Here is a 24,633-nt window from a genome sequence, read left to right on the forward strand (position 1 = left end):
AGCGGCCGCAGCGCTAGCAGTGCCTGGAAAGTCGCTGCTCGCGCGCTCCTCAGCAGCGAAGAGAAGAGAGCGAAACGCAGACGACGCAGGCACAACAGAGAAGGTAGACCCGAAAAACTCGACAGAACTGTGTGTGTGTGTGTGTCTACAACGCTGACAGGGCGCGTCTGCATGCGGAAGGATGCGCCGCGACAAAGACAAGGCGGACGTCATACTCCACTCCTTCGCTCTGCGGATTCGCGCTGGACGTCGAGGAGTTCTGGAAATACGTTTGGGAGTAGCGGAAAATAGTTGCTGGAGGAAATACGTTTGGGAGTAGCGGAAAATAGTTGCTGGAGGACGAGTCGCGGACGAAGAGGTCACCTGTGCCTGAATCTGTATGTTGCGGGAAATGCAGACAAAAGGGAGTAGCGGCGGCGCAGCAGACAAGTCGTTCCCCTCTGTGCCTGGGAAGCGGGATTTCTTGCGCGACACTCGTCGACTCGAAAGTGCCGCGACACCCGGCAAAAACCGCCAACAAAATGAGACTGTCTATTTACCACGCATCTGCCTCCACAACTGCGTTGTGACGGAGGGAAACGGCTCCCGCTGGCGAAGCGACGGAGGGCGCGATAATTTTTTTTGCCAAAGGTGCTCGCGGCAGAACAAGAAAGAGCTGCTCGTTGCCTCTCGCCTCCTCTCTAGACGAAAACCGGCGAACCGCAGGAGGACAGCGACTTGACAAGCTCTGGCAGGGGAAAGACACACGGACCAGGTAGAAGGAAAATGGACGCTGGAAGCGCGGACAAAATGGCGGGTCGCGCTCGGCACGCGAGGATGCAAGATTTTCCAGCGGACCCGCAAAAACCGCGGGAAACAGAGCGAAGCGCAGGAAAAACGCTGTCAAAGTGATAAACCGTGCACGCGCCGCGCAGAAACGCCGACAGCCGCGCGCCAGACAGGGAAAAAAAAGAAGTGGAATCCCAGCGCACGCGCGACGCGGACCGAGCTGCATGAGGCATTCGGCACACCCATCAGCTGGCGCCCAGAGCGCTCACGCAGATTCAGATACGCGGCTTCCAGTCCATCTGCACTGTCAAATGTTTGTTTCCGCCGGCTGCGGATTCACACGCACGACGACGCGACCACAACCTACCCAAGTTACCCAACGAGTTGGCGACATGCAGACACGTGTGCGAACTGCGACGGACCTGAATCCAGGCAGCGTGTGCTTAGCAGCGCTCCGTCACCAGGAGCCGGCAGGTCACGGCGAGGCAGCGCCTCCCTCGAGTAAGCCTCCTTCTCTCCGCTGAGCAGCTCAAGCGCGTCCACTTTTCATGCGAACCGGCGTCTCCAGGCGGCTCCATGAAATGTGCCCCCGTGGCGCCGCCCGTCCGGGCCCTTGGTCCGAAGGCTTCATTCGCGGGTGTTAGCAGTATCAGAGGACGGAAACAAGCTCGCGACGCTCCAAGCCCTCGAGGGAGGCTGCCTTTCATTCTGCTTGAATCCGAGAGCGTAGGGAACGCTCTCGGTCGTGCAGGCTCACAAAAGGAGAGAGCCTGAGGCCGTGTCTCCCCAGGCTTACAGCCCGCATGCAGGCCAAACAAACGAGGTACCGAATCAGTGCCGTCCCGCTACTTGTTCAACATCTAAGCGGATGGCAGCGCGTTCCGGCGCAGACAGGCGCCGATATTTGCACCGTCGAGCAGGGCAGAAAAGTAGGAGAGGCGGGGGACACCAGCAAACCTCCACAGGAGCCGGCCGGGGCGACAGTGAGGCGGAGACGCACATGGCGCCACGTCTTCAGGAAGGGGTGCTCTCTCTGCACCGAGGCTGCCGTCCACTCTTGCGACCATGCGCGAGCTCTTCAGAGCAGATTCAGCCACCCGTCGACAAGAGACAGTCGCGGTGCGCAAGTGACATGATGGAGGACAGCTCAGGGTGCGAGGTGCGACGCCCGCCACGAAGCAGGCCGGCTAAACCCTAGGCACGGTGGTAGGTGAGATCGAGACCGCCTCTCAGGCCAACGGCGTGCTGCGGCGAAGCCCGCGCCCCGAGGCATGCCGGGTGAAGGGCCGTGGCTTCAGGGCGAATACGAGAGCGAGCCACGCTGCGGAGATGGGATCCGTCATTGCCGTGGACATGTGTCGCAGTGGAACGAGAGGCTAGGGAGGCGCGAACAGTGATGGAGACAAAAAGAGGGAAAAGAGGACCGCCGCATCCGCTTGTAGCTGAACGTGGATGCGTGAGCCAGCTGCAGGTTACACGAGAGAGAAGTGAGGTTGGAAAAGGGGGAATAAGTGCCCGTTCTGCGCACTGCTGCCGAGGGTGGGAGCAGGCTTGTGTCTGCTGCGCTATTGCTGTCAAATGGAAGTCGCACACCGACGGAAACAGCCGTTGGGGCGTAGACTATCTTGTACTTCCTCTACTGCTGCGTGCCACCAACACGCCCCTACGCTACTTCCACACTGCGCACTTCTCTGTGCATTGCCCAGCCTCGCCAGCTCGCTGGCGCCACCGCACGCTTGCTATGCCGTCGTATTTTCTCTGCACAAGATTCTCAAGTTTCGAATGCGCAGAAAACTCCACAGGGCCAGACTGGGCCTGCAATGGCGACTGGTGGGAGCTGTATAGAAAAAAAACGTGCAACTCCTGCTGAGTGTAAGGCTCACACTTCCGCATGCCTCGCCTTTTTTCTTTCAAACGTGGAGCACCCCCCCTGTCAGTTGCGGGGCGATGCCTCTGCGCCGAACAGTCGCCCAGTGAGGTTCATTTTAAGGAAGACGGAGCTAGGCTTTGCACCTCGACACCGCAACTCGATGGCAGATCGACATCACCGAGGCTACGGGTAGCAACGGGCTCATGCTGGGTTTACCTGCTCCGAGAAGTCCGAGCCTGCGCTTAGCCTCCATAGCTTGAGTTTCGTATCGAGCCAGATGAACACCCCGTCGCCTGCTCTTCTTCATACAGAAAAGAAGAGCGGAGAGCCGCGCTGAAGGTCCGAAGGCGCTTCCACATTTACGGCAGGCCGCGTCGCCGGCAACAGGAAAGCGAAGAATCTCTTACGGCCTCTGGTAGTCGTCCTCGACTCCAGTCCTGGCTGCCCGGTGAGACGGCTCACTCGGGATGTGCAGCAAAGGAGTCTCGGCCGTAGAAGAGGTTAGAAAAGATCTCGCTCAAGGCTTGATCTACAACAAGTTTCTCATCTGTTCACTGCGTACACCTCCGCTGCATCTCAGCAGGCTTTTGATAGACGCATCCGCGCCGAAGGTGGGAGAGAGAGGCCCTCCAAGTGGTGATATACGTCCCAAGGAAAGTGTGGCTACCGAAAATGCGGTCTGCTCTTGGTGACGCAAGGATGGTTTCCTGGCGTGCGTAATGCGCAATGACTCCACCGTTCAACCAGGGGCCCGCGGCACTCTTGAGATCCTCCCTCGGTTTTGTGGGCACAGAATCAGAGTCAACTGAGCTGTATCTACCTTTTCCGCTGCCGCAAGACGCGCAAACAGGTTTACAGCGTCTTGAAGCCCCCCCACGAGGCATTCTGTGAAGCCAGGTGTTGAAATTCATCTGATGTGTATCGGCTGGAGTGTTCAGAGTTTTTACTGGATTAAAACAAACTAATAAACCAATAGGTAGTTGGTTATTATGCGGTCCTAGTGGGACAGGAAAGTTCCCCTTCTGGACGCTGCGAGACCGCACCGGAGAACGCGTAAACAAAACAGATGCCTCGTCACTGCTGCTTGAAGTAGGGTAGCACACAAAGGCAAACGACTGGAGTTCAGCGTGCCATAGTTCCGCACACTGACTTCCTACCATGTATGTTTGTTTATCCACAACGAGAAGGCCGCTAGGTGTCTAACGGTAATAGTCTGCCAGCGATCCGCATTTTCCGAAAAGATTTCTTTCACCCCTGAGTCTGACTGCTGCTAGGCGTCCTCCAACTGCTGTCTCGTTTCGTTTCCGGTCCGGATATCTCGAAGCCACGACGGTATGTATTTGCTCATGGGAGTCAAGGGACGTCGTCGCGCTGAGACACGCGAGCCGTATCGGGCGACTAGAGAAGATGTAAACTCCATCTACTGGTTTTCTATATTACAGAGAATATGCTGTGCTGGAAAAGAGCTGTACGCGAAGGTACTGTTGTTTGCTGCTGATTTCTTTGAAATGTTCAACCCTTCGGCTGCGCCGATGGCAGCCCCGGACCGCGCATGCGACGGTGGGCTCGTACGAGCGGTGGAGCACTGCAGAGCCTGTTAGTAATCACCCCTTCGCTGGAGAGACTTCTCGAGCAAGAAAAAGGACCTGTGTGTTCATCATCGGGTCTGTGCTTTTTCTGTCGGCTCTTGTCGGCCCCTGCGCTCGGCTTCTCTTCCTCCCTTCCGTTTTTTCTGCACCTCGCAGGAGCTAGATGCAACGCCGGCAGCAGCCTCCAGCGTTATCGCCCGTGCGCTCCCCAAGGCTCCGCGAAAGTTCCGTCTGTTTTTTCTTCTGCCTGCTGTCTCCTTGCCCTTTTCTTCACCCTGTTTGTCTTGTCGTTTCATGTCGTTCTGCTGTTTCGACTCTTTCTCGTCCCTTGGCTGGTCTGCTCTTGCAACGGCGACTCCTGGCGTACTCCGCGGCTCCTCTGCTCGCCGTTTTTTTCGTTCCTCCTCTCCCCGCTTCCTCGTTCAGCACCTTCCTTCGTCTAAAGCGTCCCTGGTGTCGTCGCCGGCCTCTGCGGCGTACTCCTCTCTCCTTCCGCGCGTCTCAGCAGGAGGTGTTCAGGTCCACGACCCAACCCGATTCCCCTTTTTTCGTAAACTCCGCAGCGCAGCCTCTTCTCTCGCTTCCGAAAACACAGAAGCAAGACCGGCTATGGCTCCCTGGACTCTCGCACTTCGTCCTCCCCATGTGTGAAGCGGGTGGCTTTAACAAAAATTGGTTCCACGCCAGCAAAGGAATGCCCTTGCCGCTCTGCAGGGTGACTTTCTCGCGTCGTCGCCAGCTATCCTGTTTTTTATTTTGCGCGCGCGAGAAGAGAGCGAGTCCTGTTGTGCCCTGAAAGAGATTCAAAGCCACATCGAGCCGCGCGCAGCGCTTTAACGCGTCTGTGTGTGAGCGACAGACATTGCCTTTCACGTGGTCGTGTAGCGTGCGCGAAGATCGCTTTTTTTCTACGCCTCTCGGCATGGCGACCTTCGCGTCGAGCCTGGAGGGCTGCGGCGTGACTGAGGACGACGATCAGCACGTCGAGGAAGACTGCGAAGAGAATGAAGAAGATGAGAAGGAGGTGGGCGAGATGAACTGCGAGGATGACGATGCCGCGCTCGACGACGGCGCCAACGGCGATCCGATGCGAGAGGCACGCGGAGCTCTCTTTCCGACTCTTGACGTCTCGCTGGACGGGAACGACAACTCCAGCGACGTCTCCTCCGTCATCAGCGGCGTGTCGGGCTCAGGCCCGTCCCGGTCTCCTTCGACTGTGGGGTCGTCCGCGCCGGCCTCGCACCTGAGCAGCGCCCCTTCTTCACTTTTTTATCTCCACAACGCCGCCGGCGCCATGCCCGCAGACTCGCTGCAGGCGCGCCACCTGGAGGAACTCCTGCAGGACGGAAACTCCGCCAAGAGCGAAGAGACAGGAGGCGCGGGGGGACCCGCGGCGCAGGGCGCGAGCACCGGCGGGTTCGCAGTCCCCGAGCCCATTCAGGCGCCGTCGCCTGCCCCGCGACCGCGCGGCAGGTAGGACACAGGGGCTGCAGCCTCGAAACCTGTGAAAATGTGAACGCGTTGATGGATCTCGTTGCCGCCCGTCGAGGCCGCTGCAATCCCTCTGCGTACTATGCTCCCGTCTCCTCTCCGCGCACATCCACACATTTATTTATATGCATATATATGTATAGATATATATGCACCTATGTATGGCTGGATGCAGGCATGTATGTATGCAGGTATGATTTAGCGTTCGTGGTGTCGGTGTTCATTTCGAGGCAAGGTAGTTCGTCTCAGGAGCAACCTGGAGACTCCTCGTAAATGGGTTCGCGTCGGCAGCCTGTGTGTGTGCGCGTATGTGGAGTTGGGTGTTTTCGTTCCCGGAGAGACGCGCGCAAGACGCAGGCGCAGGTGGTTTTTCTGAGAATCATTTGCGTGTGAATCACTGGAGCGTATCGAACCTGCTTGACTGCCGAGTCTCAGTGAGGGAGTCCCTCGCGAGACGCCTGACCTCCTCGCTTCGTCTCATTCGCCTCGGCGCCTTTTGTGCGCTCGCCTTTCTTGCTCACAGTTTTTCTGCTGGGTCCTCGGGGTCGCTGCTTCGCTGACGCATTCGCGCTCGCCGTTTTCTCAGCGTCTCCCGCGTCGGAGATGAAGTCTCTCTCTCGCTTTTCCCCCTCAGACTGGGTGTGCCGCGTCCATTGTTTTCCTTGTCTCCTCGCTTGCTTGTCTGGCTGTGCTGCAGAGGCAAACGCGCGAATCGCGGCTTTCGCGGGCGAATCCTCATCCCAGCGCGCGCGCAGTGGGCTCGCATGCGGGCGGAACGCGCGGCGGCAATGGCTGCGGCGCGGGCGGCCTCTCAAGTCTCTGCGGACGGCTCCGCCCCGGTCGGGGACCACGCGCCCCCGGCCCCTGGGGCGCGCCTGGGCGCCCCAGGGGCCGGGGGCGCGCTCGGGGATTCCGGCGGCGGCCGGGGGCCGTCTGGGGACTCGGGCCCCGGCCCGTTGGGCCACGCGCCCCAGGACGGAGAGAAGCGGACACTCGCAGGCGGCGATCTGAAGAGATTCGGCGGCCTCACGCTGATTCCAGGAAGAACGCGGAAGTGGAGAAAGGTACAGGCCCCCGCGCGCGTTTGCGCCCACACGGCGGTCTTCCGGGTGCCCCCCCATGCCTTCGCACCATTCACACAGGCGGGCTGCGCGCGCCGATGCATTGCTTGCAGTCACGCCCCTGCTTGTTCAGACGCACTGCCGCGCAGCCGGCGTCGGCGGATCTCTCTGTTCACAGCCGCCTCCTCGCTGATCCCTGTAAACTGCGCGTGCTCGCCTTGAGGGGAGAGGGGGGGGCAGGGCAGGTCATGCGCCGTTTTAACTGAGCAGGCGAGCGATTCGGCGCAGGTGCGTCACTCCATTTTTCGCTGTCCGTGTGCATGCTTTGCCAGGTGATGCGCCGCGTGGGCAATGTGCGCGTGCCCGTCTGGGTGGAGACGCCAAACTCTGAAGATCCGCTTCTCCTTGCAGTGCAGGCGATGCTTCGTCACGGCGTGTCTGCGGCGAATCGGCGAAATGTGCGGCACACGCGCGTGGTGGCGTGCCACATCAAAGAAACCACGCGACAGTATTTGCAGCAGACGTCGTTGTCAGAGAGCGCGCAAAGCCGACTCAAGCCCGAGACGTCGCTCGCGACGTCTGCGCCGTCCTCCTCGCCGTCTGCGCCGCCCTCCTCGCCTTCTCCGCCTGCGAGCGTCGTCGAGAGGCCTCAAGCGCCAGACGCACACGGAGCAGGCCCCGCCCTGAGCAGTGTCAAAGCTGAAGAGCTCCCCACAGCGTCCGCCTGCCTCGCCCCCCCCGCTGGGGGGGGCGCCGCTGCAGTGGAGCAGGACTCAACCCTCGCCCAAGCGGGCCCTGCAGACGGCTCTCTCGGGCCGCAGACATCGGGCGCTGGCCCCGGGCCCGTGGCTCCCGAGGAGTTGCAGAGCGTGCCGGCGAGCTTGTAGACTCAGGCTGACGCAGCTGCACCGGCGTGCACACGCACGTGGAGCCTCGCATCCGCGCGTGTACAGACCCACGGCGGGTTGCCCGTACCCCGTAGGAGTGAGCGCGTCCCTCTCACCTGGCAGGCTGTGCGCCCTGTGTGTCGGCGCGGCTCCATCGGAGCGCAGGAAACAAAGGCGGAGGCTGTCGCCGGCGGTGCCGTTTAGAACGAAAGATAAGGGGGAGGGGTGGGGAAAGCGGAGAGGCAGGAATTCGCAGGGAGCGTTGGGGCGGCCGTGGGCGCCTTTGGCGCCTTCGCTGCCCGCGTGCGTTTTTATCGGAGAACCCAACGGAGGCAACGGAGGAGAATGGGGGCGGCAAAAAGAGTGGAGAAAAAACATAGGAATACACATCGACGGCGGGTCGGGATAGAATTCATACGTCTCACGTGGAAGACAAACGGCCGCGCGTAGGGGTGGAGGTGGGTGCAGGAGGCGTGGAACTCAGTGTCGCGCCCACTCCTTTTCTTTTTAAATTGGAGGTGTGTGTGTGCTTACAGTTCCCCGTTGGTATTTGCGTCTACACCGCCGTTTTTCGCATCGCCGTCGTGCCCGCATATGCGCTCACACATGCAAACGCAGTCCGCTACCGGCGTACAGTATACATGTTATATTATATATGTGTTCATTCTCGAGTGCCGCACTCCGCATGCTCATTTAGGTTCGTGGACGTTGACTGCCGGGACCGCAGCGGGTGCTGTCTGGAAAGGGGATCTGCAGCTAGAAACCCGAGTAGCCAGAGAGAAGCGTGGGGGGGCGTGTTTTGCATGTGGGGTCTCCACATTTTCGTCCCTTCCGCCTAGCTCTGCTTTTTGGCAGGCTGTGTCTTGCCGCAGGTGTGAGCCTGCCGAGCAATGCATGCGCCGAGAGGACTACAGCTTAGATGTATACATCGAAAACACCCCTCTGAGTTAGCCCGCAGCAGGGGCTCTGAGAGGAAATCCGCCGTTGTTGAGTTTGAGCTCTACGCGCCATTCACTCGCTAGTGGATTCGGATGACCCAAAAACAGTTTCCACCGTCGGTATCGCTGTAGCGCCTGTCGCAGGAGGTAGTTCTATCGATTTTCGCTCCCACCTTTTCTGCCTTGAACCAGTCGGCCGCGCAGGCTGCAGAGGGGGCGGGGGAGGCCCGCGCGAAAGTCCCCTCTAGGCTCACGGGTGTTCTGCCTAAGCGACAATCGGACAGCACCGGTTTAGCTGTCCGCATTACGTGGATCGTCTGTAGCTGCAGCGCACGGCGAGCGAGAGCCAGGCGCCTTACAAAGTATTCTCGCTTTGCTAATCGATATGTGGCCTGCGCAGTTTCATAGCTTCGCCTCCATCGCAAGTCGCTCATCGCCCTCCATCCACGGCGCGCGCCGGTTCCCTACGGGAGGGGCTCCGTGAAAAGCCGTTCTCCTTCCGGCGATAAGAGTCGAGACTCAAGTAAGCATGCACATGCCTTCAGCGAGCTGAGACTCTTTGGCTGACCCAAGAAGCATCGGCCCTAGGCAGCTGCCTTGCCGTCACACTGCTCTCCAGTCGTCAACCCTGAGCGCTTCTTTCGTAAATAAGACTCGAAACGGATTTCTTCATCGGCTGGTCGCCTTTTCTACTTTCTTGAAGCCGGCTTGCCGGTGTGCTGAGACACCGTCGACGCCTGACGCGACGCCCGCCGACATGTGACACGCTCTGCATGCATCGGCTGTTTCTTCCTTCCTTCTTTTGGATATCTGCAGTCTGGTGGTGCTCACCAGGTAGCTTGGAAGGCAGTGATGCCCGTTCGTTTGTGCCCGTCCACGGACAGCTCAGTCAGCTTTTCCTCAGCGCGCATGCACAAGAGGCACAGCGCGGGGAGTTTTTCCGATGCGAGCCAAGCACTTGGCGTGGCGTGTTGTCTCGCTCTTTTCTTGTCTCGTTTGCCCAGTTTCCCGCCAGTTTGCTCGATTTGCGCTTGTCTCATTGCACTCCTGAGCTGGCTGTCAAGACGCTTCTCACCTTTCCGTCTGGCTGCGCGCCGAACAGGCGCTCGCAGCCCCCGTCGGCGTTCTGTTGCGCTGCGCTTCTTTTCTCTGTGAAGTTGGCGGTCACGCCTAGGGCACGCATGAGACAGTCGATCGCTGTCCTTCTGCTTGCTTGACGCTTGGTCCTTTTCCCTCCTCGCGGAATCCTCCAAGGGTTAGCTTTCTTCCTCTCCTTCGCCCTCGTTTGCTCGGAGTCCCGTCTGTCGCGTCTCCTCTCAAGAGTCTGCGCCTTCCTCAGTTTCACGCGTTAATGTGGCTTTTCCAGACTCCCTCTCTATCTGGCTTGAGAAGCCTTCCGCTGTCGACTGGCTGTTCTGCCCCATCCGCAGCTTCGTGGCTGAGCAGAGTCAGTCCGGTGTGAGGAAGGAGGTGCCGCAGCGCCAGATCGTTTGACAGCAACAACTTCGTCTTCGGAGTTTGCGGAGAGAGCCAAAGCCGAAACAGAGGACGTACCGAACGCATTTATCCTCGTGTCGTCTCCTGCTCTTCGCCTTGAGGGCGCCGAAGGGAGCAGCGCGAAGGCGCGCTCGGGGTTGAGGAGGACGGCCTTCGAGTTTGACTCTTACTTTTTCCTTTGACAGGGGCTCGCGGGGGCGTACAGACTTTTTGCGAGTCTCCTCTCGCTTCTACCACCCGTGGAAAGCTTCGCTGTCTGCGAGGGGGACGCGTGGAGCTTTGCGAGCGCGTCTCAGACTCGGGTCGCTTTTCGTTTCCCTCGGCTTCCGCCGCAGCGACGCGCGCGACTCGCCCGGCTCTTCGTTTCCGCCGTCTCCTCAGGCGCCCAGTTTTAGGAGCCACAGGAAGCCTGCGGACTCTCTGTCGTTTGCGTGGGCCTCATGTCGCTGAAACAGCCTGTCACGCAGGTGCGCCTGACAAACGTGGCGGTGGTGCGCCTGCGGCAACACGGCCACCGGTTCGAGGTCGCCTGCTACAAAAACAAAGTCCTCAACTGGAGAGCAGGTACGCCCTCCCAAGCTCTTAGGCCCTGAGCAAAGACTCCTGGATGGAATCTGTGCAGGAGGATGCCAGAAACACCAGAATCGCACGAGAACCCCTCCCCGCGCGAGGTCTCGCACGACGTACGCGAGCCTCTCCGCCCGCTCAGGCGAATCTGCTCTCTTCTTGAGAGTCGCTTCGAGGCGCAGACGCGGTTTCACCTCTCTCGTATTGGCGCCCGTCTGGGGGGAGGAAGATCGGCGTTCGCGCCTGCAGGCAGCTCAGTGCAGGGGTGTCTGAGGAGCGGGAAGGCGGCGCAGAAGGACAGCGCGCGTCGCGACTGAGTGCACAGACGGCCTTAGCTATGCAGCAAATGCCGTCGCACAACACCAGGCGCCAGGCTGCCTTCTCTTCTCTTGCCGCGCGCGTTTCGTGAAGCCTGCGCCGTACACTGTCGGCGTGCCTGGTGTGCTGCCTGCGTGGTGCTTTTCAGGCATTGAGGACGACTTGCAAGAGGTGAGATATCCCAGTTTATACTCTCAACGTCCAGGCGAGATAGAGGAGTCAAGCGAGTGCAGCGCCTCACACGCGCGGCAGCCAGAGACTTAGACTAGCGTTGGAACACGCCGTTTCATTGGAAAGTCCTCGCTCAGTCTCCCCATATATAGTTGCCGCTGCGTCAGCGGGTCGCCTCTGCGGCCGCTTTCTCTGCACTCGCTGTCATTCTCTGCGGCGCGGCGTGGAGGTCAAGCGGAATCGCTGGAGGAGTACCACCCGCCGCGCGCCGCCGCCTCCACAGCGGGCTGGCTGTCCGCGGGAGCTCTCCTCGCCCCTTTCGGCCTGAGCCCGGCGTCGCCGTTCGCTCGGCGCCCGTTGCCCGCATCCTGCGTTCTGTGTGTCTTCAACTCGGTAACGAGCTGCGCGGGCTGGAGTTAAAGGTTCTGAGAAGGAAGCGCTTTCGAAGAGGGCCTTTTGCCGAATCCCGCCAGGCTTTCGCTTGCGCGCTGCACCGCGGTGCATGCGCATTCAAAAACCCACGCCCCAGCACCCATAAATATGTATATATATACATATGGACATATAGGTGTATATGAATGTAGGCGCATACGAAATGGCGCAGGACGGACGCGCCAGCACGTGTGGGGGGCCGCACGTTGTTAATGTGGATGTGCCTCGGGCTGCGTTTCGCCGTTTTCCTTAGGTGCTGCAAACCAATGCTGTTTTCCACAACGTATCCAAGGGCGAGTTCGCGAAGCGCGACGCCCTCCTGGCTGTGTTCAACACGGCGGATCAGGAGAAGATTTGCAGAATCATTCTCGACAAAGGTGCGGCTCCAACGGAGTCAGAGACGCAGCTCTGCAGTCTATTCATATTCATGCATATACATATATATGTCTGTATGGTATGTTTATATGCATGTGCATGCATATATATCTATGCATACGCGTATATATGCGTATATATATATATATCTAAATATACATATATGTATATATATGTAGATGGATATGCATAAGCGGACAAGGGCGGGATATGTGCATGTGGTGCGTAGCAAAGGCTCCTTTCAAAAGAGAGAAGCCTGAAATCCAAATCCATATCGTGCCTATTTGTTTTGCGTATATCCCTAGGGGAAAAGTCATCCTGCTTTCCTGCCTCGATGCGCCGGCAGCCTTTCAGAAGCCTCTGCGTACCGATGTTTGCAGATGTCGCAGCATACCCCATACGCATGCGGCTGAGTCAGTGCGTCTGCCCGCGGACATCATCGGACTTCTTATGTCTGCCATCGGATGCGCGTGCGCATTTTTGCCCGGTTTTGCTTCGCATCTAAAAAAATATATAAATATACATATATATGTGTATAATTGCGTATGTGTTTGCATTTAGGTGTGCGGATGTCCGCGTTCACTTTCTCTGTGGCGTCTGGGTCTGTGGCGTTTCAGGGGAGTTGCAGATTTCGGAGAAGGAGCGTCAAGCGGCGCTCGCCGCGGCGTTCCAGGATGTGATTACGCTGGTCATTGAGATGACAGTCAACGTGCGCACGGGGCTCCCGCTGACGCGCACAGCGTGTGCCTCGGCGCTGAAGCAAGTTGGGTTCGGAGTGAAGCTCGGCGTGGCATCGAAAGCGCAGGCCCTCAAGGCGGTCGCGTTGCTCCAGCGGAAGCTCGGCGCAAACGCCATCGCTCGCCGCATGATGCGCCTGAAGGCCGAGTGTGGAGCCTCGCATCGCGACGAAGTCCGCAAGTTCATCGAGCAGTGCGGAGGCGTCGTGGAGCTTGAGGCCCTCCTCGGAGATGCGCCCGACGCGGAGGCACAGGGGAAAGGAGACAGAGATTGCAAGCCGGGTACCGCGAGGGCGGCCGCCCAGCACGCGGTGTACAGCGTGACCTTCCTGAACCCCGCGAGCTACTACCGCGACTTCGACACGCTTCTCCAGTCGCTCCGCGGCAGCCTTTTTCTCCTCGCGGCGAACTGCATCCAAGGGTGCCTAAGTTCAGCTACAGAATCAGTCGACGCGGAGCTTCCGGTGGAGGAGCACGCGACCGCCGGCCGAAGTGCCAGGCGCGCGCCGGCGGGCGAGAGTCCCTTGGCAGATGACATCCCTGACATCTTGTGCGAGGGCGCGTCTCAGAAAAGGAGAGAAAAGCACAAGAAGAAGAACGAGGGACGACGCGCGCGACGCGGCAGTGTGTTGAGCGACGACGGACTCAGCGGCGCGGGCCTGTCCTTCCGAGAGATGCCTGAGGCCGCTGCAGCCGGAGGGACGGGGAAGAAGAAGAGAGAGGGGCGCCGAAAACTGAGACACGGCCGGAGGTTCGCGGGAATCTGCAGCTTCGATAACGACTCGCCGCTCAGCAGCTTGTCCGCAGTCAGCCGCCGCGATGTCGCCCCATCGTCTCCAGAGGAGTTTGAAGCTGCGGCCATGGCGTGGCTCCGCCGAGACGCTGTGCCGCTTCCTCGTGAGGCCGGCGGAGAAGCCGCCCTAGGCGCCTTGGATTCCGCCTCAGAGGCCACCGATGAAGAGCCGACCGAAGACGCGTTCCACAGGGCGCGCGCGGCAGCCCAAAGGAGCAAGAAAGAGAGGAAGCGACGAGGCAGAGAGAACCGACGGCGCGATGAGTGGGACAGCGAGGAAGACGACATGTCCAAGCTGAACGCAGGCCGTCTTTCTTCCCGTCCTTCACACACAGGCTCTGAGAGTCACTCCTCTGAGAGGCGGCCGCGCGCCGGCGGCGACCGCGACCTTCTCGCCGTTGCTCCGCGCGCAGAGGGAGCCACAGAAGCTCTTCCGGATGCTGCAGAAACCATGTCAGAACGAGCGCACGTCGCAGCGCGAGGGTCGGAGAAGGCGGGTGCGTTCTCGTGTCGGACGTGTCAAATGGGATTTGAAGGCGCCGCGGAGCACAGACAGCACTGTAAGTCCAGTCTGCATGCGATGAACCTGAAGAGAAGAATCAAAAACCTGCCGCCCCTCACGGAAGAAGGGTGGCAAGAAGCTCAGCTCGATGAACAGCTCGTGCAAAGTCTTGAAGGGCTTGTGCTGCCAGAGTACTGAAATCCTGCTCAAGAAACATACGCGCCGAAGGGGAGACGACCGAGCCTCTCCTGAGAACTTCCCGTCGCCGTTTTCTGCGTCGCACATGACGCACACGGGCTGTCCGCTCTCGAGACCGCTCTCTCGAGGACGGAGCTGGAAAATGTTGCATCGCTTCATATATATATTAGTATTTATATATTAATATGTATGAGAGCTTGGTGACTTCTATGTGGATTTATGACTTGTTTAGCAGAGAGGCAGTGGGGCACTGAGAGCGAGAAGCGCTCCTTGATGTGTTGGAAACAGTGGTTCTCCTTGTCTTGTCGCCTGGAGAGACAGTGAAGAGGAGACGGTGCGTCGCTGCTTCTCACGAGCGCTCAGAGACGTTTTTTTGTAGTGCAGAGAGCACTCAAGATTTTCCACTCGGGTAGAGTGCAGGCAAAGATGCAGGAGCGTATCGATATCGTGCGACGCCACCTCCCCCGTCGGTGTTTCTGAACTTTCGACACAGAGGGCTGCACGAACGGTGAAATGCGAGCGATGACCCTGATGGCGAGTATCTTTTTTCGAGGTTTCGCTGGAAGGCACCAGCCTGGCGTCCACAGACTGCGACCCGCGAAGTCTGCGAAGCTCCACTGAGAATACTGGCACTCTGAATAGAAGCCGACTAAACGACAAGTGCACCTTTTACGCGGAGACGCTCGATCTGTTGCCAGAGCTAAGCGCTGCCGCCTGTTTAAGTATCCACTGCTTGGGGCCTGCGCGTTCATAGTGCTACGTGGCGCGCACGTACAGGAAAGCATGCAAGCGCATGCACGCAGCCGCGGGAACAGATTCCAGAGCCTCACTGACCCGCGTGTGTCAGCAGTGCATCGGCACCGTTGGTACCCTCACTCTAGAATGCGCAGAGGTCCCTCCGCGCCGCAGCTTGCACCGTGCGCCTGCATGATTATAATTATATATATACATTTTTATATATCTATATATAGATGTTTCACGTGCCATGCCGCATAGTGCACGGCGTGAGAAACGCAGCTGTGCCCCCGTCCGCCCGAGGCGACTGGCGCCTCAGGCGTGCACGTCTACGTCCCAACGACTTCCGGAACAGGTTCTCTGCAGAGCGTGTGTACCAATGAAAGGCCCACGGCAGAGGCTCTCTCCCGCGCCCGCGGCGAGCGGAGAGAAGGCAGCTCAGCGGCGTGCCCTGAGTGTTCGACGCCGGTCGACGGAGGCCGCTGAGGGAGATACGACGACACGTTGAATGGCGCGAGAGGTTCATTCATGTTGATCCTTTTTCCGGACACGCCGCCTCCAACAAAGCGGGCTGCCTCGCGCCGCCCGCGGGCTGGTTTTCGTGGCTCGCCGCCCCGTGAAGAGCGTCCAGCGCACACGTAAGGAGGCTTCTGCATGCGCGTGGTCACGTCTCTCTCCTTGCGCAAGCAGACTCCACCCCACAGACGCATGCGCGCAAAAGCTCTAGCGGGATGCGAGCGACTCCCCACCACGACGGGGGGCGCCTCGCCCTGATCACTTCCGGACTTTCGCCGGCAAGAGACAAACAAGCTACACAGAAAATGTGCACTGCGCCACAAACTTCATACACACACTGGCTGGAAGCGCGCAACTACAATGACAAAGACAGCTATCGGAACTGGGCTCCGCGGACGCTCGCAGCATCTGCTGCCGTCCTCCTCGAGGCGCGCGCACGAGGTGACACTGTGAACAAACGGAAGACACGGCTGTCTCCGCCGAAGCCAGTTCGCTCCCTTCCATGTGTGCGCTGCCCGCGCTGGCGCGAACTTTGCAGCGGGCAGCTTAAAGACCTCCCCGCCGACGCCGACGGTGACCATTTGACCTGTGAGCCTGCGTTCGATCTTGACGCCCCGTGCAATACCGGGGCTGTTGCAGCGGCGGTCCTTTCTTCAAAAGTAGTTTCGCGTGTTTTTCGGGAAGTCGAAGACCGGTTTTGGGGTGCATGGGATAGGAGATCGCCCATGGTAGTCGTGGGAGTCTCGCAGCGTGCGGAGACTCCCTCAAGAAAGCACGCCTTTTATGCACAGACGCCCTCTCTCTCTCTCTCGAGACATTGCGCATACAAAGGCAGAGACACTCCAGTAGCCAACTGCAGCTCCGCCACCGAGAAGGTGCGACGAAGATACACACAGCCACGCACGCAGCGCCGCGGGACACGGAAAAACTCCTGCGGCGGCACCTCGCACTCCTTCGGCGAGCAGCCACGCACAGCACATTCCGCACGCGTCGTCGCCCGCTGCCCTACGCACACGCACACGAACGCGTTTTTAAAATATCGGCGGACACCACCTCCCTGCGTTCCTGCGGGGAGGAGAGAAGCGAGCCAGGCCCAGACACCCCACGCTCGTCTCTTCGTCTCCTCACGCCTCTCCGCCACTACACACGCGAACGCTTGTCGGGCGGAGCCGCGAGAACGCGAACGGTGCGGTTGTGCTCAATGGTCACGTAGTCCGGATGCGTCATCTGGAAGAACTCGCCGTCAACCTGCAGACACAACCACTCTCAGGCTCTTTCAGCTCTAGTCACACGAGCCAGACACCGGCGCCGCGTCCCGACATGCTTCCAACAGCAGGTGCGCGCAGGCGACAGCTACATGCTGCAAACCTACAGTTACACGTATATACAAACATATATATATATATATATATGACTATTGCCGTATCCTCAATACAACCACTGCCTCCTACGGCAGGGACAGATGAGCTCCACTCATACATTTATATATACAGAAATATGTCTGCACACGTATATATCTTACTTAATTCTCTACAATGCAGAGCGCACGCTGCTGCAGGCGCGAACAAGGTTACGAGAGATATCCACGGAGGCGCAGACTCCAGCCCTACGCGGAGCGCAACTAGGGAATGCAACGCATGCAAAAATCCGCTCAATGAAGCGCAGTCACTAATGTGCGAGGCGCGCCGCAACCACATTTGCTCTCTAAAACGGCGTAGACACCATCTAGACTGCCGAGCGAACGAGTTGCAAGGTTTTCCGAGCAGCCTTCCAAGCGACGACTCCGCCCCGTTGGCGACTGTCAGATATACATTTTAGACACTAACTTCCCTGCTGAAAGTTGGCTTACGGAACCAGCACGGGATCACACAAGCCCATACGTAAGATCCCGTTGTGAAGACCCCTGCAGCGCACAAAAGATTCCCCAGACGAACCTGGAAATAGACTTTGGCCTTCGTCGGAAGCTCCTTGAAGATGAACTTCCACGGCCCCTTGCCTTGATTGACGCGTCGCGCCTGCCCGTGGCAAGCCTGGGCACGCAAAGAACGCACACCACAGACGCACCTAGATGCACAAAAATTCACACACGCGCCTTCCGCCGCCGCTCTGCGCAGACACATTGCAGGCTGTTCGTACGCCAGATTACCGGCAATTTCGCCTACGGTGAAGCGGCTGAAAAAAGATGTAAAGCTCTCCCCAGAACCGCCCCTCCCGGCCCCGCCTCTGAGACTGTCACACCCTCTCTCCACGAGGCTGTCAGTCGCAGACGCATCCACGAATGCGCATGGAACAAACACGGTCACCGTGCAGGCTCCAGAAAACCCGAGCCCGACGATGCCTCGCGTGAGAGACGCGCTCGGCGCGGCTCGATGCATGGCTCGCCCTGGCGCACTACACAGACAGCTCGCTTCGGCGCGTTAACTCAGAAAGACCGCAGAGACATCCGACGGGCGCGCAGCGCCTCTAAGCGCGGCTGCACGCTTACGAATTCGATGCCCAGTGACGTGATAGAAGGGAAACTCAGGAACTCCAGTTCGCGATCCCCCGTCTTCTGCTTCTCCTGCACGATCTTCCTCTGCACAAAAAAAGAGCCGAAGAAACCCTGTGAAGCGAACCCCTAACATCCTGTCTCAGCCCCCGGGCTACCCCGACACGCGAAAAACAGCCAGCCCAGACACCAGACACCGATTCGAGAGGCCTCTCCGCCGAACACCGCGGACTGCGAGATACAACCGCCGCGCCAGCCTCTAGAGACGTCTCACTGGTTTCTGCCTTGCGAGTCCTGCGTCGACAGGCACGCGCCTCACTGCATGCGCGCCTGCGGACTGCGCAAATTGAGCTCCAGAGGGCCGACTGGAGCAATTCTCCTCGCATCGGACTCTGACATAGACTTTGTGGCACAACGGAGACGATTATGCACACCGCCCCACGCATACACGCATGTGCGCGAGGGCGCTCTCGAATGGGTATGTTTCCGGAATCCACGAGGCTCCTTCAGGCATCCTCCCGCCCTCTACGCGACTGGATGTCTCCAAACGGCAGATGCCGACACCCAGACACGCGCACCCAACCTTCGCTGACTCACAACTTCGCGCTTGAGGGTCGGCGACTTGGCGAGGATGCCCACATTTTGCGAAGTCCCCCAGATGTCGTTGCCCGCGCTGAAGCTCGGGATATTCAACGCAACCAGCGACACCGATTCTGACAACAGAAACACACACGCCGCAGCGAGACCGTAAGCAAAACAGACCGAGTCCGGCGCCAACTCAAAGAGAGACACACTTCTAACTTCAAAATACATACTTATGCATACATATACATATACTTTGGTGTAGGAGCTCTTCTCTTCTGCAGGAGACCTCAGGATACGCACACGCTCTGCATTGCGTACAGCTCATACTGCACCGCCCATTCGACGAGGGGACGCTTGCGAGAAGGCACTCAAAGAAGGCATTTCCATTCGCGCACATGCAACTGTGCGCCCTCGGAGTCCTCAGCGGTCACGCGTGCCGCCTACGGGTGCCTCTCGGGACGCGGAACCGCTGGCTGTTGGAAGGGTTGGGGTTTCGCTCTTTGATTTTCGTATTTTACGCACTTTTGAGGATCGGTCCCTTCGTCATTGAGCTGTCGCGCGTCCTGAACACAACCTGCTCGTCGGGTTCGCCCGGTCGGTCAATCAGCGCGTCGATGATGCGGTCGATCGCCAGCGTCCGTTTAAACCAAGCCTTCTTCACCCCTTCGATGCCGTAAGTCTGAGCAACAGAACGCACGTGCAAGCAGAGCTGAGACGCCCAAGTCACCGCTTCCTCCCGAAACATGCAGCTTCCCGGCGCAACGACACGCGCGTCTCCCTCCTCGCGCAGATTTCCGCTGGTACCGCGCGGGCGCGACCACGCTCGACGCCTTTGCTCTCGCCGTGTCCGCAGGCCGCCACCGTCGGTCTCCCTGTGTCCTGCGCAGCGAAACTTGCTGAACAGCTCACGCGTGACCCCTGGGTAAGCCCAAGACGGTGCGAGGACGCTGCGGCGGATCCTCAAACGGATTTCGCCGCCTTCACACGTACCACTTTGTTGAGGAACTGCGACTGCGTGCGGTGGCGATCGAAGCCGCGCCCGATGCGGCTCTCGACGCCCATGCTGAAGTAGTTGCTCATCACGAACGCCATCGACTCCATCCGCCTGCCCAACTCGTCGTGGATGACTTGCTGCACGCCGCCACACACCCACACCGAAATCCGAAATCCACTCCTTTTCCATCGGGACTAGACGACCGCAGCGGTGCCACGCGATAAGCAAGCCCGCGCCAGAAACCATCAAGCGCTAGACTTCTGAGACAGAGACAAACAGGATTGGCACGTGACGATCGGTGTGTTTAAGACTAGTTTACATGCGCTCATTTTAATATGTAGTTATTTAACGAAGTTCTATTGTGCTAACACGCATGCGTCTACGAATGAGTCGTGGGGGAAGCATCGCGCACGCATCCATACGTCCATTCGTCTGCAGAGAGAGGCCGCGGGGCTGCTGCGCAGAGTTACCTTCTTGCGAGTTTCTGAGTTGATCTTCGTGAATTCGCCGTTGCCCTTCAAAGCGACCTTGACGCTCCACAAGTCGTGCTGGACGACGCGCGCCTGATCCCACTCGGCGAGAAGAGCCCTCATCCTGAACGAAGAAGCACATGCATCTAAACTCTAAAGATGCACATATTCAGAGAGATGCACGCTGCGCAATGTCACGACGATGTCGCTCAAAGTGAGGAATCTCGGCTGATCTACGCAGGGATGTGCCTGCAGCCGCACGATCCAACACCCGCACGCGTAGGAGGCAGCGCGCCGCTAGTGAGAAAGGGGCTGAACACCCGACAAGGTGCAGAAAATAGGAGATCGCATTAGTTCTTGGGAAAACGACTTCCGAACCACCAACATATATTGGTACAAAGGCACTTACGTTTTCATCGCCGCGTCGAACGGCCGCAAGCCCCGTCGCTGCTTCCACCCGAAGGCGTTCGCAAAGTCATTTCCTGAGCCAAAACAGAAAAAGGCGTTCCTCTGTTTTTCGCACTCTCTGGCACGCTTACACAGACAGAACATAGATCTCAGTACCGGATGGAGAGGCCGCATCCACACAGAGACACACGACCAAAAATACATACTTCAAAACATGTACATATATATATATATATATACGCAAACGCACTAACATCTGGATATAAGGCAGCAATGCGCCGGAATATCTGTACCAGTCTCACTCGTGCCACTTCCTGGGGTGTGAGCCTACGCATGCAGGCGAGTCGTTACGAAGCGACCTCCGTGCTGTATCGAGTGAACGGACGGCGACAAAGGGCGAAAGCTCCGCGCGCACGCGTCGCATCTTTTCCGCGGCGGAGTCTGTGCAGTGTCTACCTGTTCCATAGGGAATCACTCCGAAGGCAATCTTCATGGGGTCGATATGGTGCGCCTCAGCCTCAGCCGCACACCACATGACAGTTCCATCTCCTCCGGCGACGAGGACGCGAATGACGTCCTCTTCGGGGAAGTCCTCCGCGCCGGAGGTCTCTCCTCCGCGCGGCTCGCCCGGGGCCGTAGCGCCCGCGGCCGCAGCCTCGTCGCCGCCTCCGGCGTCCCCAGTTTCGCCTTCGTTTTTCGTCTCATTCTCGTGCGCGTCGCCCTGGGCGACGAGGTCGTCGCTGGCGCGGTCGCGGGCTGTCGCGCGCATCGACAGAAAGGGCGGCGGCGGCGGGGAGGAGGCGGACTCGATCGACGGAGCCGCAGAGGACGCCGCATTCGACTTGTTGCGCAGCTCCTCCATTGAGCGCTGGGGACTAGGCTGCGCCGACATCGCCGCGAGCTCCGTAGCCGCCTTGAGCAGCCGAAAACCCGGCTTGTTCCCCGGCGTGCCTTCGCGGATATCGAAAATGTAAATGTTGCACGAAAACGGGGTAGTCATCGTGAGGCGACACACGCCAGACTGCACCAAAAACACACCCACGCGCACCCTGGATACTGGCAACCCCACTGCGTCGAACGAAGTGGAGCACGCGGTGACCGCGAGACGGGAAGGCAATGGAGGACGCGCACGAGCCCCCCCAGGAAAGCAACACATGCGAGTGAGATGACGGCAAAGTGAAAGGCGGAGAAAGACGACGAGTACGTGAGGAGAGCGAAGGCGAAGAAGTGCGACAGCGGCGGAAAATCGCCCGCAGAGACAAGACTGAGGAGCGCAGTTCGGAACGGGCAGATGATGCCGAGGCACGCTGCATTCACTTATCAACGGGAAAAGGCACCTCCAAACGGCCACACAAACGAGCCAGGGCGCACGCCCCTCCCACTCCCCCTCATCCCCCCCCCATACCCCCAAACTCGCTCGACTCTTGTTACCTCTGTGAATGCGGCGGCTTTGTTGCCTCCACTTGTCGGGTTGATGAAGATGAAGAGCATGCGCGGCTTCCGACCGCCTTCGGCGAGATAGTGCATCAGCTCCACTTCGTCGCTGTCCTCGCGCAAGTCGTAAGAGCCGACGCCGATGTCCGCCTCGTCGTCTGCCGGAGCACTGCCTTGGTCAGGGGCGCCCTTGGGGTCGACGGGCGCAGCCCGCACCGCGCGCGGTTCGCTGTCGGCCTTCTGAGCGAAGGCAGCCGCCAAGGCGCCCTCCCGCTCGAGCCGCACGCCCGCCGTCTCGGCGCCGACGTCGCAGGGCGTTCCCGCCACCAACAGCTCCGAGGAGGTGGCAGGCTGCTGCTCAGAGGCAGGCCGCGGCTCGGAAGCCCGCGGCTCTGCCCCCGCGCGCGCGGGGGCCCCCTGCGGGGCGATCGACCCTCGGGCAGTCGGCGGCGCGGACTCAGGCGTGCCGACAGCGGACGAGGCGCCTGGCGCCGTCGCAGGCGCCGAGGGACTCGACTCGGTTCCGCCGCTGGCGGCGCCTGTGGAGGAGGTGAGAGGAGAGGAGACCGGCGAGGGCAAAGCACCCGGCAGCGCCGGCGCTGCAGCGTCGGGCGCGGGAGAGAGCGAGGGGAGCGCGCGCGGGCCTCCGCCGATCTCCGCGGAGCTCTTGCACGCACTCCCGCTGCCCTTCTCCAACTGCCCTGCATGAGGACTGCGTCCTCCTGAGGAGAGTGAAGCGAGCATTGAAGAAAGAGGCAAGACGAGTTCAGCGGCTGCAGCCGATTCACTGTCAGGGGCCGCGCCTGAGAACTCAGGACATAGACGGGCGCGGAGAAGAGAAAAGACGGAAGAAACACCCACCAAACGAGACAGCCTCAGGCGAACGTGCCCTAGGAGCTCACGCGCGAGCCGAGAACGCAGACGCCTGCGCGGGGAGAGGATTACGCAGCCAGTTGAGCAGGAAACGCGGGCTCCTGCAAGACAGAAGAGAGAAAACTCGCCGGCAACCACGCACTCAGCTGAAGCTGCGAGAGGAGAAGGTGAAAGCCTCCAGAGCGAAGACACAGGAGAAAGCAAGCCAGCAGAGAGCTCTCAGCCGGTGAGCACACTGGCCTCCTCGAAGAATGCTGGCGCTCTCCACAGGAGGAACGAAATGGTGTCGGGACAAGCGAAAGAGAAGGACGCATACATCGTGAACACGAAGGAAAGGTGAAGATGAAACAGAAATCAAGCAAGCAGAAGAAAACGGCACGGCGAGGACGCCAGATGCGATTGACGCGTGCGCGACAAGCGAGACGACGGCGGGCAAAAAGTGACTGGTGCGACTGAAGAACGGCGTGGCGGTAGGCGCGGCGGGAGCGGGAGAGGAGAGAGGGAGAGACAATAGAGGAATCCTCGCAGAATCGCGGTCGGTGCCCTACGCCCTCGGCTGAGGGAGAGGCCTCGGCGTAGGAGGCTGAACAACCCGCGAAACGAAGGCGAGACGGGCGCAGAAAGAGGTGCGCGAGCCACTGACGACAAGAACCAAGGGGATCAGACCAAAAACCGTGAGAGACAGTGGCGGATTCGGAGTCACAGGCGCACAGACTGGCGCGGTGTACGTCCCCCGACACGCGCGTGCTGCGTCTCGAGCGGACGGGAAGACGCCCGGAGTCGAGGAATAATCGACTCTGAATCTATCAGTGCAGCCGCACTCACGAGCGAGAAAGTGGATCTTTCACGCGGCCAGGCATCCTTCAAATGCGACGACGTCTCTGCGGCTGCCTGGCGCTCCTCCCTGGGTACTACCCCGCCGTCGGCGGTCGCCCGCTGCCCAGGCAGTCAGCGCCGCACGAAGACCTGAAGGTCGGAGGCGGCAAAGAAATGTGCCCTCTAGCCGGACTAGGTGTCGAGTGTAGAAAGAGACACGCTGCATTCCAGCGAGGAACGACTCCGCTGACGTCGGCGGCACGGCGCGGGAGGATGAAGCGGGCGACGACGCTAGATGCAAGCGAAACTCGGACGACACGCGACGACAGAGTCTCCTGAAAGGGAGAGTGCAGCCCACCCCGGTAAGTCGGGTGATCGACCGGTGAGAACTGGAAATTGAGGAAACAGACGAATCATTCAGTGAGTGCATTCCTCCGCAAAGGCGCAGATTTACCGCGTAAAAAGTCTGCACAGAGCGACCGAAGCGGATGCATGCGCAGGAACCCGGAGACATTTCGTCGCCGCGCCGCAAGCGAGCTGGACAGGGGCGAGATACCGCCGCGGTTTTTGAGCCTTCTCCGCGGAGAGCCGAGACAAGCTCAATTCGCCATATATGAAACCCATGTGCGTGGGTAACCACGCCTGCTTTGCTCGCTAAAGTGCGGGGTTTCTTCACTCGCCAAACGGCGGAAGGGGCCTGCCATCGACTGACATCTGTCTACCGCGTGGAGCCCCGCGCGGACGGCTGGATGAAAAGGGACAGCAACCGAAAGTCTCGATACCAGGTTCCGAACGCCAAAAATACGCGACCGCGCAGAGAACAAGCTGACACGATTCGCACGGGGAGCAGTCCCAAAGATAGAGGCACATCCGAGGCTCTGTGCAGCTGCGTGGATGACTGCGAGAGTTCTAGCCACTTCATGGAGGAAGGGGCGATAGACAGCCACACGGTCGCCCGCGGACGAACACCACGCTTGAACGGCAGCGGATTGAGCTCCAGACAGCCTGCAGATGCCGCCTCAGGAGCACGTGCTTCGCTGCTCCTCTGCAGCCGTAGGCTGTGCTTCATTCGCACACGCACAGGGGTGATATCCGAGCTCTCGTCACTTCACAACCGGTC

At 59.5% G+C, this 24,633-nt stretch overlaps 3 protein-coding genes across 3 annotated transcripts; 2 read left to right on the top strand and 1 right to left on the bottom strand.

The window, feature by feature from the left end:
• Positions 1 to 5,149: 5,149 nt before the first annotated feature.
• Positions 5,150 to 7,666, top strand: BESB_066680 (uncharacterized protein; the record flags this gene model as incomplete). The annotated part of the gene is made up of 3 exons (XM_029365061.1): positions 5,150 to 5,700; positions 6,416 to 6,782; positions 7,112 to 7,666. 3 exons carry the CDS (start codon positions 5,150 to 5,152, stop codon positions 7,664 to 7,666), a joined length of 1,473 nt encoding a protein of 490 aa, XP_029218644.1.
• Positions 7,667 to 10,541: 2,875 nt separating this feature from the next.
• BESB_066690 (rRNA metabolism protein, SBDS family protein) lies at positions 10,542 to 14,194 on the top strand (the record flags this gene model as incomplete). Its single annotated transcript, XM_029365062.1, has 4 exons — positions 10,542 to 10,665; positions 11,135 to 11,157; positions 11,843 to 11,966; positions 12,582 to 14,194. The coding sequence occupies 4 exons, from the start codon at positions 10,542 to 10,544 to the stop codon at positions 14,192 to 14,194; spliced, it is 1,884 nt and encodes a 627-aa protein (XP_029218645.1).
• A 2,391-nt stretch (positions 14,195 to 16,585) lies between these two features.
• BESB_066700 (diacylglycerol kinase accessory domain (presumed) domain-containing protein) lies at positions 16,586 to 22,568 on the bottom strand (the record flags this gene model as incomplete). The annotated part of the gene is made up of 10 exons (XM_029365063.1): positions 16,586 to 16,693; positions 17,380 to 17,475; positions 17,931 to 18,020; positions 18,531 to 18,646; positions 19,041 to 19,197; positions 19,509 to 19,649; positions 19,983 to 20,106; positions 20,392 to 20,464; positions 20,847 to 21,411; positions 21,822 to 22,568. 10 exons carry the CDS (start codon positions 22,566 to 22,568, stop codon positions 16,586 to 16,588), a joined length of 2,217 nt encoding a protein of 738 aa, XP_029218646.1.
• Between the last annotated feature and the right edge of the window lie 2,065 nt (positions 22,569 to 24,633).

Source organism: Besnoitia besnoiti, chromosome VI, assembly GCF_002563875.1.
Source record: "Besnoitia besnoiti strain Bb-Ger1 chromosome VI, whole genome shotgun sequence".
Lineage (NCBI taxonomy): Eukaryota > Apicomplexa > Conoidasida > Eucoccidiorida > Sarcocystidae > Besnoitia > Besnoitia besnoiti.